The 14,156-nt window shown below is 54.0% G+C and overlaps 1 protein-coding gene across 1 annotated transcript in view; it reads right to left on the bottom strand.

Annotated features, from left to right (window-relative positions):
• Window positions 1-14,156, bottom strand: part of NAA25 (N-alpha-acetyltransferase 25, NatB auxiliary subunit) — a 44,450-nt gene that overhangs the window by 19,151 nt on the left and 11,143 nt on the right. The window contains exons 5-12 of the mRNA XM_043975024.1: window positions 12,193-12,267; window positions 11,176-11,283; window positions 10,159-10,237; window positions 8,647-8,758; window positions 8,338-8,427; window positions 7,729-7,898; window positions 6,431-6,543; window positions 1,669-1,876 (exon numbers count right to left, since the gene is read on the bottom strand). Of these exons, the coding sequence (XP_043830959.1) occupies window positions 1,669-1,876; window positions 6,431-6,543; window positions 7,729-7,898; window positions 8,338-8,427; window positions 8,647-8,758; window positions 10,159-10,237; window positions 11,176-11,283; window positions 12,193-12,267 (955 nt within the window). The remainder of the gene's footprint in view (window positions 1-1,668; window positions 1,877-6,430; window positions 6,544-7,728; window positions 7,899-8,337; window positions 8,428-8,646; window positions 8,759-10,158; window positions 10,238-11,175; window positions 11,284-12,192; window positions 12,268-14,156) is intronic.

Here is a 14,156-nt window from a genome sequence, read left to right as displayed (position 1 = left end):
CTTGTTTTCCACAAACAAAATCAATTCAATTAGGCAGCATGGGAAGAGAAACTGTAGATTAGTAAAAATAAAAAAAGTGTGTGTGTGTGTGTGTGTGTGTGTGTGTGTGTGTGTGTGTGTTTGCATCAAATATCTCTTAGCCCAACAGTCAAAATATCTAGGGATGTACACCAAGGTGGAAGACCAAGAACGACTTTCCAGTGTCTAAATAGTCAAACGATATGAACAATTCTCAAAAGAATTCTTAGCCATATTCAAAATTATTTTGAATCACCAGTAAAGAAATGCAAATTAAAACAATTCTGAAGTTTCACATTACACGCAGCAGAATGGCAAAGAAATCAAAGATGGACATGACCGGGGTTGCTGGAGCCTCAGGGAAGGCAGGCAGACAAATACACTGTTGTCACAGCTGAGACTTGATCCAACTGTCTGGGAGGCAATTATCCCTGTCTACCCGCGCCCAAAAGGAGGTTACTTAAAATGCCCATATACTGCACTTTGGGACAAGTAGAAACACCCCACTGATAACCCAAAACTTACAGAAATATAGTTTTTAATGGCAGCAAAGGCCTAGAAACAAAGAAGGTCCCCTTGGGGACTGCCTGGATAAACGGTGATCCATGAATGTAACAGATTATTACTGCAACATAAGAAACAACTTAAGGATATGGAGATTTTGGAGAACAGAGGAAGACTTGTTATTGGAGAGTCAGGAAAACCACAACAAAAATAAATCCAAGACTGAACACAGGTAATAATGGAAATGCCCAACCAGGACTGGGAGAATTGAGAAAATGCTCCTCCCTCCCTTTACAGCAGAGGTGGGAGACTAGGGGTATGGAGTATGGTCCACATGACGTTTTCGTTGGTTTCACTGACTTGTTTCTTTCCTAATCTCTGACACAAGTGAGGGATTAAGGAGAAGCAAAGGGGCACCTCTGGAAGTGAATGTTATATGTGAAAGAAGCAGTTAGAGAAAGAACTAAGCGGACTGGACTGCGACAGCTGCTTTCACTTCTGCCCAGCTGTACGGGGACAGTTCCATGGGGGTGGGAGCGACCCTGGGATCCCCAGAGCAAAGGCAGAGTAGAGCCGTACAGGGCAGAGGAGGCTGGGCTTGGTGCCGGAGGGTCTGGGTTCCAATCCTGACTCCGCTCTCCACTGCCTCCCTGCGTGATTTAGGGAAAGCCCTTCCCCTCTCTTTGGCTTGGCCTTGGCGTCCTCATGGGTCAAATGAAGGGGATGAGGTCCCTCCCGACCCTAGACCTGGGGGCGCCTCTGAACGCCAGGTGCCTGCAGTCCCAGAACCAGCCTCGACACAGGCCACAGCCCTGAAGAGAGGGCATCCCTGGCTTACAGCCTCAGGGGTCTAACTGCACTGATGGAAGCAGAAGCCTGGGGCTTTTGAAGGATACAGCTGTTGATAAAGGGACACACGGTTTTATCCGGAGACAGAGCCTGGTCATCATGTATTTTAAGGTGAGCAAAAAAAGGGGTCAATCCAGTAAAGTACAAACTCCCCTAGGTGTGTGCCAGTGCAGAGAGCCAGAGGGGTGCATGCCCCGGAGGCCCTGGACGGCAGCCCTGACTCCCTGCTAAAGCCCCTGCTCCGGTCCCTGGGCAGACCACAAGGCACCCGGCTCAGACCTGGGGAAGGCAGCTCACCAAATTCCAGGCCGTGCTGATATCTGAGCATCAGCTCACGGACCACCCTCAGCTTCTGGTCCTTATCCATGCCATGGTAGAGGCCCAGGAGTCTCATCAGCTGAACCACACACAGGTGCTGCTGCAGGCCCTTGATGTCAGCCGGCAGGGCCAGCTTCTCTTCTGTGGGAGTGGACAGAGGCACCTCTCCAAGGAGCTGATTGATAAACTGCCGAGGGGAAACAGAGGTAGAGCTTGTGAGTCTCCCTGGTCTTCCTGCCTGTCCGCCCCCTGGGCCAGTCACATTGTGCCAGCTTGGCCAGCCTCCTTTGTCCTGCAGCCTCACAAACTTAATGGGGATGGCTTTGAGGTTCATCCCCTGGCGGCCACTGCCGCTGGCCTCGGGGCAGGGTTAGCTATCGGAGGCTGGCTGGCTGACAGCCTGATGGTCCTCTCCCAAGGGTGGTTTCCAGGTGCTTGCTGATCCCCCCTCCCCGCCCCCCCACCCCCATGAATGCACACACCAGCAGAGGTTGGGTAAGTGACTGCCTGTACTCATCACACCCCTGGATCTCTAGATTTAAGAAAGAACCCAGTGTGGGCAAAGCCCTGCGGTCTGAGCTGGGGAAGACACAAACCCGGTCTCAGGGAGGGAAAGTCATGTCCTACGGCTCACTCCCTCCTAGCCCCCTGCCCCCTTTCTGATGTGAGAATTGGAATGACACCCCCTGCTGGGAAAGATATTGCAGTGAAGCTCTGCCATGAGGAGAAAGCATGTGATTTAGAAACCATGTGACTTAAAAAAAAAAAAACCAAAGCAAAAACAAAAAGGGGGCAGCTAGGTGGTGCAGTGGATAAAGTACCAGCCCTGGATTCAGGCGGACCTGAGTTCAAATTTGGCCTCAGATACTTGACACTAGCTGTATGACCCTGGGCAAGTCACTTAACCCTCATTGCCCCACCAAAAAAAAAAAGAAAGAAAGAAACCATGTGACTTTCTTAAGCATCCGGAAGTGACCTTTTCTGGGGTTGCGAAGGTCAGTTCTTTGTCAGGAAGTGATGTTTGCTTGTGGGTCCTATCAATCAAAGTTACCAGCCAATTAGCCTGGAGCTCTGTGTGTGGATGGCCCTTTTTCCTGTTCCACAAGAGGTTCTGGGAGTAGCCACAGAAGCGTTGGTCTTTTGGCTTCCTGACCTCGGCTTGAGGGTCAGATACTGGGGTCTATTAGATAGCTAGAGGAAGCTTGCCTTTTACCTCTCTCTCTCTCTCTTCACTAACTTCTAATGCTAAAAGTCTAAACTCTTGCTAGAGCTTCTAATTTAAAGTGACCACTCATTAGATTTTAGACATCATAGCTAGAATTTTAGGCCCTTACACTGAGACAGGCAACTGTGTAACGGCCGAATCAGGCACTGACAAAATGGGCAAGATTCCAGATAACTGAAGTTACATCTTGGGATTGGCTACAAACATTGATTAAAAGCCCGCTTTGTGCAGAGACCACCGTGTGGAGGCAGGACACGGTGAATGCCTTCAGGGCTGACATTTTTGGGGCAAATAAGAAACAAGCAGAGGTCACCCCACCCGATGGTCACATATGGCCAGTGCCCCAGCATTCAAGAAAACTGAGGCTATGGGACTTGGGGGGCCTTCAGAGGAATGTCTGGGAACAGAGCACAGGCCAGGACGAACAACAGACTTGCTCTAAGTATTAGCACGATGAGACCCTCATGGACACTTTTTCCTACTCACGCCCCAAGAAGCATCCCCGCCTCCCCGCCCTTGCCCTCGCTGTCACCCTCATAGCAGCCAGCATTCATGAAGCACACTATGGATGTTACCTCATTTGATCCTCACAACAGCCCCATGAGGTGGATGGTGTCACCCCATCTTTCAGACGAGGAGCTTGAGGTGAGTGACTTGCCTGGACTCTCACAACTAGTGAGCGTCTGAGGTTGGCTGTCTAACCAGGAAGCATTTACCTCCGACCACAGACCCTTCAGTGGCTGGACAGTCTAACAGTCGGGTGTTTGCCTGAATCCGTCTCCCTGCACCGCTCCTCGCTCTGCCTCTGGGGTCGGACAGAACAGAGCTAATCCCTCGTCCACGGGACATCCCATTAAATACCTGACATGCCTCCCGAGGCTCCCGATTAACCATCCCTAGTGCCCTCCACCACATGTGACAGGACTCCAGGCCCCACCAGCATCCCAGCCACCTTCCCCCAGACGCTGACACATGATACCATGGGATTCTTGCTTCCTTCCTCCCAGGAGCTCTGCCCCTTTGAACCCAGCCCTGGGTGACGTGAGCACTGTGAAGCACAGCACCGGAGTGAGGCCTCGAATGGCGAGGAGACCAGGTGTAGCTCTGGGCACAGGAAACCACCGCGTTGGCCAAGAGAGACAGGACCGGGTCCAGGAATGAGAGGACTGGGCAGAGGTGAGGGGTGGATTGGAGAGGAGAAGGACGAAAGCACCCGCTTCACCTGGGCCCGGGAGCATTTCTGGTACTCTGATAATGTATTTAATAGAATCAGCTTCCTTGTAATCCTAGCTATTTTCTGGTGTGAGTTTAACAGAGGATTCTAGGGAGGGGTCCCCAGGCTTCCCCAGAATGCCCGGGGGGATGGAGCACAGAAGTTAGGACCTATTGGGAAGCTCAGTGCTGGGGCCAGGTAAGGACCACAGACACACACCTGGAGTCACCTGTACAGACATGGCAGGTGAGGACATGGGAGTGAATGAGGCCGCACAGAGAGCATGTTACTTATAACAAGAGCAGAGCGCCTGGGTGTACTCTTAGAGGGAACACCCGCATTGGGACACGGGCTGGGGAGGTGGAAGACAGCGCGGCGTCTCTGAAGACAGGGAGAGAGCCAGGACTGGGAGGAGGGAACTTAGCAGCCCCTGCTCCAATACAATGAACGTGGCTTAAGTGTCCACAGAGCCTATGGTGTGCACTGTGCTAAGGGCTGGGGAGACAGAGGCAAGAGACAGCCCCCGCCCCAAGGAGCTCAGCAGCTTGGGGAGGAGACAACGGATACAGACATACACAAAGCCAGCCAGGTGGAGGACACCCTGCAGTAGCTCACGCCCCCCTGACCACGGACCCCAAGACAGTGGACCGAGGACGACTGCACGTCTTTCACTCCCCGAGTCACCTGAGAGAAAGCTCAGGGAGGAGCCCCATCCCAAGGGGTGGGGGGGGGTGGGGGACAGACCCCAAACGAATGTTCTGAAGAAGCTGGGCCTGGGCTAGAGGGAGGGGGCCAGCCCAGCCCAGCTCTATGCAGCAGCAGGAGGGTCCGAGGACGTGAGCAGATGTCCGTCCCTTATTTAACACAGAGCAAACCCTCACAAGTGACTGTCCAGTTTCTGAGTGCATCTTTTCTGGTAAGGGGCATTAATTCTGCGTTCTGATGCTTTCCCCCATTTGAGGGGAAGTGATAAAGTTTTTTGGGTTTTTTTTGGTGAGGCAACTGGGGTTAAATGACTTGCCCAGGGTCACACAGCTAGTAAGTGTTAAGTGTCTGAGGCCAGATTTGAACTCAGGTCCTCCTGACTCCAGGGCCGGTGCTCTATCCACTACGCCATCTAGCTGCCCCAGTGATAAAGTTCTAAACAGACTCCCTAAGCCCCGGTTCACCCACAGGGAGGCCAGCCCTCAGCCACTGGGCACGGTCCTTGGCACACAGACCACCATATACTGAGAAGGTGCTGGGATTTCTGAGAACTCAGAAGCAGCCTCAGGGAGGGCTCTTTGTAAATGAACAAGAGCCCCTCTGGGGCTATGGGCAAAGTGTCTTCTCCAGCAGAAGCGGCCATTGTTACCCAACCCCCCTGGGTGGGCCGCTGCCCTTAGCCAATGGCTCCCTTGGATCCCACTTCCTCACATACTCAGCATCTGCTTGGAGAGGCAATGCTCAGGGCCCAGGGCTTTTACTGTTTCTCACCCAATGGGGAAAGACTCAAGGCCTGCCTGTGGAAATCACCTCCCAATTACGACTGGCACCAGACAAAACCAGAAAAGCCATTCTGACAAGCGCCTCGGTCTTTTACCACCTAGAAGAACCCCAGGCGTGCCCCTAGCAACACAATGTGGGGGTGGAGAGGCCAGGGCTTCGATGAGTCTAGAGAGGCAATCATAAATGGCGCCAGACCCGGCTTCAAGTCCTGACTCTTGGGCAAATCACTCTGAACCTCAATCTCGTCATCAAGACACCCATGGCCTACCCCCTGGGGCTGTTCAAAGGAGAATGCTTTGTGAACTTTCAGGTCAGAGAGATGACTTTCACACATCACTAGAGGTTCGTGCTACCTAATTTAGTAGATGGGATCCTGGGCTTGAAGCCAAGAAGGGAAGGGGAAGGTGCTTCACAACCGTCCTCTTGCAACCACCTTGGGAGCTAGGTGCTCTGATCCCCATTTTACAGATGAGGAAACTGAGGCAGGCAGCGGTGACTGGCCCAGGGTCACCAGTTAGGAAGGGCTTCACCAGCTGCCTTCAGGAAGAAGCCTCTGACACTCACTAGCCGCGTGACTCTGAACAAGTCACTTACCCTGAGGGTATCTCTGCTGGACAAGTCCTGATGCTTGAGGGAGCGCACCTCACAGTCAGGATTAGTGCTTTCTGGGGATTCCCTGAAATGGCCTTAGGGATGCACGCACCCTCTGGAACTTCCAAACAAGCCAGTCACAGGCCAAACTACCCTGTTGGGCTTGTCTTTGTACCCAAAAACCCTCCCCTGCCGGGCAGCAGGCCCCCCCAAGCCTCACCTACCTTTGTACACTGTGAGGCAGGCAGGAGGTCAACAAACACCTTTAGGTCAGTGAAACAACAAGGCTTATCTCCAAACTTCTTGAAATATTGAAACATTAACTCCTCAGGATCACCTAGGAGACACAATCACCAAATTACTAAGAGGGCAAAGAACATTCAAGGGCTTGTCAGAATGGAGGCTAGAGGGGCAGCTAGGTGGTGCAGTGGATGGAGCACCGGCCCTGGATTCAGGAGGACCTGAGTTCAAATCCAGACTCAGACACTTAACACTTACTAGCTGTGTGACCCTGGGCAAGTCACTTAACCCCAATTGCCTCACCAAAAAAAAAAAAAAAAAAAGAATGGAGGCTAGAGCTGTGGGCCTGGTGCCGGGGAACCGGCACACCCGGACCACTCCCTGGCTCCACGGTGGCAAGTGCAGGATGGCAGGGAGGGTGAGACACCGAAAACAAACCAAGACCCGAGGCCTGACTGGAGAGAAGGGATGCGAATGCCCGGTGCTCTATGCCCAGTGGGTACTTCTCTGGGTCACACGCCCAGGGACCCAGAATCAGAAGAGTTGCCTTCACATCCCTCCTCTGATGCAGACTGACCAGGGAGCCCAGGAGCATCATGTCACCTCCAACGTACCAGATAACCCTAACCCTCTGCACCATCCGCACAGGCTGAAGAGAGGCTCCTCACCCCAAGGCCCCCCACTGGTCACTGGTAGGAGCATGGGCCTAACCAGCCCCCACCCCTAAAAAAACCCCCGTAGACCTAATATTCAAATGGTGAGAGATTCGATCAGTGACAGACTGACTGATCCAGACGTTAAGGCAACCTTTTCTCTGCAATCGTGTCTATAGGCCTCTAAAGGCTTCCATTTTGGTAGGAAAAAACGTGTGAGATGATGGGCACTCAGGCAGGGGAGCAAGAGAAAGAGAGAAGGGGGGAAAGAGAGCAAGAGAGACAGACAGACAGAGAGAGGAGAGTGTGTGTGTGCATGTGTGTGCGTGTATGTGTACGTGTATGTGTGCATGTGTATGCATGCATGTGTGTGCGCACACATTCGCACACTCGGCACTCATGAGCGGCAGGGCAGAACCATGACTCTCAAAGTCATTCTGTCAGCCTCTGGAACAAGGGCCACTCTCTGCAGTCAGTCCCCTGGTCATGAGTGGGTGTATGTGCCCAGCATCTGCCTGGGCAGATGGGCAGGGGTGGGCCCGTCTAGGCTGTTGAAACACAGCAGGAGGCCACCCCGGGAGCACCAGAGGCCCCACCGCCTCCTCCCCAGCCGGGCGGCGGCTCCTCACCCAGCTTGTGTTCATTGTTGCAGCCCTGGTGCCGCAGGCGTCGGATGAGCTCCAGCTTGGCCAGGTATGGGCCCCGCAGGTGCCGGGCGCCCTTGGACTCCTCTAGGATCCTCTCCTCAATGAACTTAGCGGCCTCTTCTGCAGAATAATGTACTTCTCCTTCCAGAGAGCTGGGGAGGAACGCAGACACAGACTCTTGGGCCTCTCATCACCTCCCAACCCGAGGCCCAAGGAGGAGGCCCCTGCCCGTGGGGGAGGGAGCAGAAAGCATCAGACGACAAAGAACAAAGAACACGGCTTGTTTTTTAACAAGCTTTATTGTCTTTACATCACAATCCTTTCTGGTAAGAGGCCCCTCCAAGGGGTGAGCGACAACATCTGACAGTGTGGACACCGCTCCACCCCAGGCGTCCCCCACCTCCCTACCAGGCAGGGGGGCTCCCTGTTTCCACTGTCTCTGAAACATGCCTGTCATTCTGCTCAGGGGAGGCTGGGAAAGATGAGTGACATGTTCCCAGCCACTTGGGGCTGCCGGAACCACAAGAAGCCCAAGGGGCCGCCTTCCCCTCCCACCCACCCATGGGGAAGGTAGGAAACAAAGCCACTTACTGTTCTCCCTCTGCAGGAGGGGTCCAGGCTTCATCGATGAGTTGAAAGACAGAGTCAAAATAAGTCAGATAGAACTGCCAATCATCCGAGCTAAAATCAAAGAGCAAAACGATAGGGCCCATTAAAGTAAGCACTGGCCAGCTAGACACCATGACCCTCAGCTCTTCTTCACAGCAGCTTGAGTAGGGGAGAAGGGCCAGGCCCATGGGGTTCCCACAGTCAAGGTCGGCCATCGCTCATCCTGCCCCCAGGGACATTGGCGTGCAGGCCCTCTTCCCCGCCTCCCAACTGCGTCCAGCACACACTCACTTCTTCAGCAAAAGCCGCCTCGACAGGGCGTTGCATTCCGGCCACCGGCTCAGCTTCTTGTACATGGCCATACACTTGTTTTCTCTGCTCTGGAGCTCGCTGGTCAGCTTCTCTACAACCACAACAGCGATTTGTTTAATCGGGTTTCCTGTCCTAAGTCCAACAAGCCTGCCTCCGGGTGAATGATGGGGGGGCCCTTGTGGATGATACTGGGGAGCAGGACCCCTGGAGATCACCCCTAATGACCTACTGCTGGTCCATGAGCTCCCTTTCCTCCTCTATCACCTGTGTTTGCTGAGAAGGCGCAGGCTGGAGGTTGGGCAGAACCATTTAGCTTTGGCTACAACAGAAGGTGCAGGGTGGGGGAGGATGGGTGACAAGGAGGGGGACAACAAGGAGAAAACGGAATCCTGCTCCTTCAAATACCGATTCCCAGGGCTGAACACAGGGAGAGAAGATCCTTAGCTCTGATCCAATGAGGCTCGGCAGTTTACCCTTAGCACAGCTTGGCAAGTAGGGGTGAGAAAGCGTTTTAGTGCTGGGGCGCAGTCATGGGATTCACAGCTAGAAAGCCCTTGGAAATCCTGCCCCGGCCCCGCATAAAAGGACTCCTGGTGATGTCCACCATACTTGGCGGGCCTCCTCCACTAACTGGGAAAACGAGCGATGACAAAAAGCCCCCACACGTCCAGCATTTGTCACCTGTATCCACACATGGGGCACGGCACGAGGAGGCATTTTGTGGGACGGCACGTGACCTTGTACCACCCTGGCCACAACTCCCCTCAGGCCCCCAGTCTACCCCATTGGGCCCAGCCCCCTCATTTTCCAGGCAAGGAGGCCCAGGGTGAGACCTGACACTGACAGCTCAGCCCCCTGACTGCTCCCTGCTCTACCTACTACATCACACTGCCTCCTCCGCTTCGCACCCAAGTCTGAACAAGTCAGATTTAGGGGATCACAGAGCTCAAAGGCCAACTAAAGCCATTACAGGCCACGAGGGCAGAGGCTGCACCTTCGTTGGCTGACGTGGGACTGGGGCGTGGAGCCTAGGAGTCACATGGGCCCAACCACACCTCATTCTTGCCCTGAGCACGGGACATCACCAAAGGGGGAAGCCCACCCAAGGTCAGCCCACAAGTGGCATCCCACCATCCCTGGAACAAGACGCTGCCAGCAGGGGAAGGAAAGATCCTGCAGGTGCTTAGAAGAGGCAGCCGAGGTAGGCCCAGGGCAGCGTGCCGGCGGGCCTGCTTCAGACCCCACCTCTGTGCCACTCAGTCACTCGCCTAGCCCAGGCTGTACCCTCCTGTAAGTGGAGGGGACTGAACCATGGCCTGGGGTCCCCCCACCATACCGAATGGTGCTGGAAAGACTGGTGACTTCGGAGAGTGTGTGGCACAATTGATTTGGCTTATGACCTCATATACAGACCCTTGGAGTGAGAATACCTCATCAGAGCCGGGAGGCCCCCACCGGGCAACCTGGCTGCCCTGCCCCCCAGGCAGTTACCTCCTAGCTTGCCTCTGATGACATCCAAGGCTTCCTGGTACTTTCCCAAGCGCTCCAGAATCATGTAGTAAAGCTCGACCTGAGGAGTAAAGCCCCAAACAGAAGGAGAGCCGGTCAGGCGCTTCCAGGAAGAAAGGAGAAGCAGCCGGGCACAGACAGACGCTGGAGGAAATGGCCGGGAGAGACCCAGAGGCCTGTGGATGAGGGCAACAAGGTGCCCCCACCTCGCTCACAGGGACCGATCACACACGTAAATCACTTTGCAAACCTTTGAATCCTGCAGCGTGGCTGGGGTCCCATGAAGCAACCAACAGGCATTTATAAAGCACCTACTATGGGTCTGGGCGGGAGGGGATGGCTAAGTGCCAGAGTTACAACATCAAAAGTGGATGCAGGGGGTGGCTAGGTGGTGCAGTGGATAAAGCACCGGCCCTGGATTCAGGAGTTCCTGAGTTCAAATCTGGCCTCAGACATTTGACACTTACTGGCTGTGTGACCCTGGGCACGTCACTTAACCCCCACTGCCCCGCAAAAAAAAAAAAAAAAAGTGGATGCAAGGGTCAGCTAGATGGCGCAGTGGATAAAGCACTGGCCTTGGATTCAGGAGGATCTGAGTTCAAATCCAGCCTCAGACACTTGACACTTAACTAGCTATGTGACCCTGGGCAAGTCACTTAACCCTCATTGCCCTGCAAAAAAAAAAAAAAAAAAAGTGGATGTGGTCAGCCTACGAGACCTCAAACCACGTCTCTTTGTGGAAAGACTTTGGAGGCCACTCGGACAACAAAGGCCACTCCGGCACAGCGGTGACAAAAATCACAGTGCCACATAACCAGCAATTTCCTGTATTCTCTTGTACTTGATCCTAACCCTCCCATAAGGTCACTGGTTCAAGCAGTGTGCCTATCTCCATTCTGACAGATAAGGAGACTGAGGCTCCGTTACCTTGGGACCCCACGGCCCCTGCCACGGCCCCTGCCATGGCTACCCACGGCGACCAGGCCTCAGAATACCTACTTCAGCCTCAGCTTCTATCTTGTCCTCCTTGACCATTTTTTCCACCATTCTCTCAGCAAGGGGCAAAAACATGGTTTTGGAGAGGTTCTCGTCCTGTGCCGATATAGACTAAGGGAAAGGAAAGACACGGATCAGGCTGCGCGGCCTCTGACCCAATGGTAGGGAGCCAGTCGCTGCTGACAGTCGGTTACCTGTCCTCGGCAAGACCCACAGAGCAAACCTGAGTAAAGAACGACTAAGCGGGACGCCTTCAAATAGGGAGCTCCCTTAGAACACACAATCCCCTGAAACATTGATTTGTGAGCGGAGGCACAGCTGCATGGCATTCTGCGGGAGGTCACGAACCGCTTTCCCCTTGAAGTGTGTGTGGGAGCAGCCAGGCGCAGCGGGAGAAGCTGCGGGCTCAATTGGGAAAGACGGATCCGTGCTGCATGGCACGAGCCGCGTGGCAAGAGCCACGGGACCTTCATCACCCCACTCCCTCAGCTGTAGAATGGAGCCACAGTGGCTGTCCCCCCAGTGTGTGGGGCACTCTGAGCTTTCCCTTTTGGCCGCTGGGCCATGGTATGGTTCACAGTCATACAGGACCACCACCTCCCTTCCCTGTACCCGCCTGAGCTCTCTGCTGGCAGCCAGGGACCTAGTCTATTTATGATGAAGGGGATGAACCTGGGTGGGGATCTTTGGTTCTTGGCCGGCTCACTGATTAGTCTCTGAAGAGCCAAACGCCTCGTTGGCTTTCCCTAACCGCCTCTTCCCCAGGACCACCCATGGCATCTGCTGCCACAGCCTGGGGCAACAATATCACTGGGCATTAAGATAACAAGCAGAAAGAACCCGCACGACACACAAATACACTGTATCTGCCAAGGAGGAAAGGCAACCACAGCTCTGACTGTGGAGTGCGTTATCTGGAAGTGGCCCTAGCCCCATAATCTACCAGAACGTGAGCTCAGCGAGTTACTGTGGGCAAAAAAGCCAGCCCTCCCCCCACCCCACTGGGAGCCCTGTACTCACCTGCATGATTAAACTCATGACAGACCAAAAATAGTAAGGGTTTTTGGGTACAATCTTATAAAGTGCCATTCCAGCCTGAAAGAGAAAAAGACAGCCTTTAACTGGGGAGACTTCTCTGCCCCAGCGGGAGCCCCAATGATGCCCGCACCATTGTGACAAAACAACCATCCTGCCCATCTCGCTGGGCAACCACCAGGTCCTGGCTTCGGGATCTTACTAAACAAACCCACTTTATCTGAAATGCCATACGGCTGTGGAGCAAGGGAAGAAAACTCCAAAGAAACCACACGTGCACATTCCCATTTCAAAATGGAGAGAAGGGCCCAGAGCACCCGAGGGAAGGGCAAGGAGACACGAGATCCCATGATGTCACTGATCTCCCAGGGCCGCTCCTGCACTGGTCAGAGACAAGATTCCCCACCCCCCCCCCCGACCCCCGACAAAGATCCTCCTCTCTCTAGCAGGGTTGGGGGCAGGTTAGCGCCCTTGATGGACACTACCAGGAGCCCAGCAAGCAGTCTAAAGCCAGAAGGGGCAAAAACCAGGCCACGCTCTCTGAGCTGACCTATGGTTGGAACACTGACCAGCCTCAGTTTCCACTGTGAGCCCTGGTCTGCCAAGGGGATTTCAGTTTAATATGCTCTCAAGGCCCGACGAGAGCATCAGAACAAATGAGCACGAGAAGACAGAGATACCCCAGGAAAGCCCAAAGCCAGGCAGCCAGCCTGGCATTTCTGAACCGGTCCCTGCAGACTCCCGACGTCAGATTAATGTAGAAGGGAGACGTGTGCAAGCGCCGGAGATGCCCCGTACAGAAAGAGAGCATCATTCGAGGTACAGCCCATATAAACACTCAAGTGGCAAAGAAGATGGCACTTAGCAAAGCAAATCCATTTAAATGACAAAGAGGCGAGGCGAGGCAAGGCATGGAAGCAACTAAAAACACAGTGGACCTGAAAGCTTTTCTGGGTGGAACTCTTTGGCACAAAGGTAATGCTTTCCGGGTGTTGGGATTTAGACCGCCCTAATACAGCAGGCCTCTCATCCACCTGAGCCCTTCACTTTTAAAAAACACAGAAAAATCAGGGAAAACAAGTTCAGAGACATTTTCTTTTGTAGGCACCGCTGACCTAATTTGAAAATGCAGAGACAAGCGGCGATCCACCAGCCCAGCCAGCTCGCCAGAGTACCAACAGATACATGAAGGAGAAATGCTTCCCAGTGTTCCTGGGCACGAGGCGCGAGCTGCCTCCTCCACATCAGATTGTGAGCTCCCAGAGGGCGGGGCTGTGCCCCCCAGGATCTGGTCATTTCTCACAGCCAGGTTTTGCACCAGCAGCTGTTTAATAAATGGCTGATTCGCTAATAAATTAAAAAAACAACAACAAACAGAGGCATCTCTTTCTGAACTAGAGATACTTTGCAAACAAAGTAAGTGAGAGGCAGCAAGGGCCCACCAGACTGGATGGACAGACGGATGGATGGATGGATGGATGGAGGATGGACAGACGGATGGACGGATGGATGGATGGATGGATGGATGGAGGATGGACAGACGGATGGATGCATGGATGCATGCATAGATGGATATAAACAAGCATTTATGAAGCCATTCCTTACCCTGTGCCAAGAGCTGGGAGCCCAAACGGGGGAGGGGAGCTAGGCCCTGCTCTCAAGGAGCTCACATTTAGGGGGGGAATCAAACACATGTAGACAAGTTTGGCCGCAGGGTCTGGCAAGGCCCAGGAGTCCTTCGGGCGCCTTGGGACATTGGTCCCAGGGGAAAGGCGGCCACCAAAGAGAAGGAACCACAACAGGAAGGATGGGGTTTAGGCTGAGGGATGGGGAAAAGTGAGTAGTCCATCTGGTGCCAGCTTTGGCAGGGACCCTCTAGAAGCCCCACAGGGTCGGGGTGGGGGTGGGGGGCACGGTGAGGGGGGGAGCCCGCATCCAGCCTGGCACCA

Source organism: Dromiciops gliroides, chromosome 1 (assembly GCF_019393635.1).
Source record: "Dromiciops gliroides isolate mDroGli1 chromosome 1, mDroGli1.pri, whole genome shotgun sequence".
Classification (NCBI taxonomy): Eukaryota; Metazoa; Chordata; class Mammalia; order Microbiotheria; family Microbiotheriidae; genus Dromiciops; species Dromiciops gliroides.
Note: the sequence above shows the minus strand (reverse complement) of the source record. Positions and strands in the feature narration are given on the sequence as shown.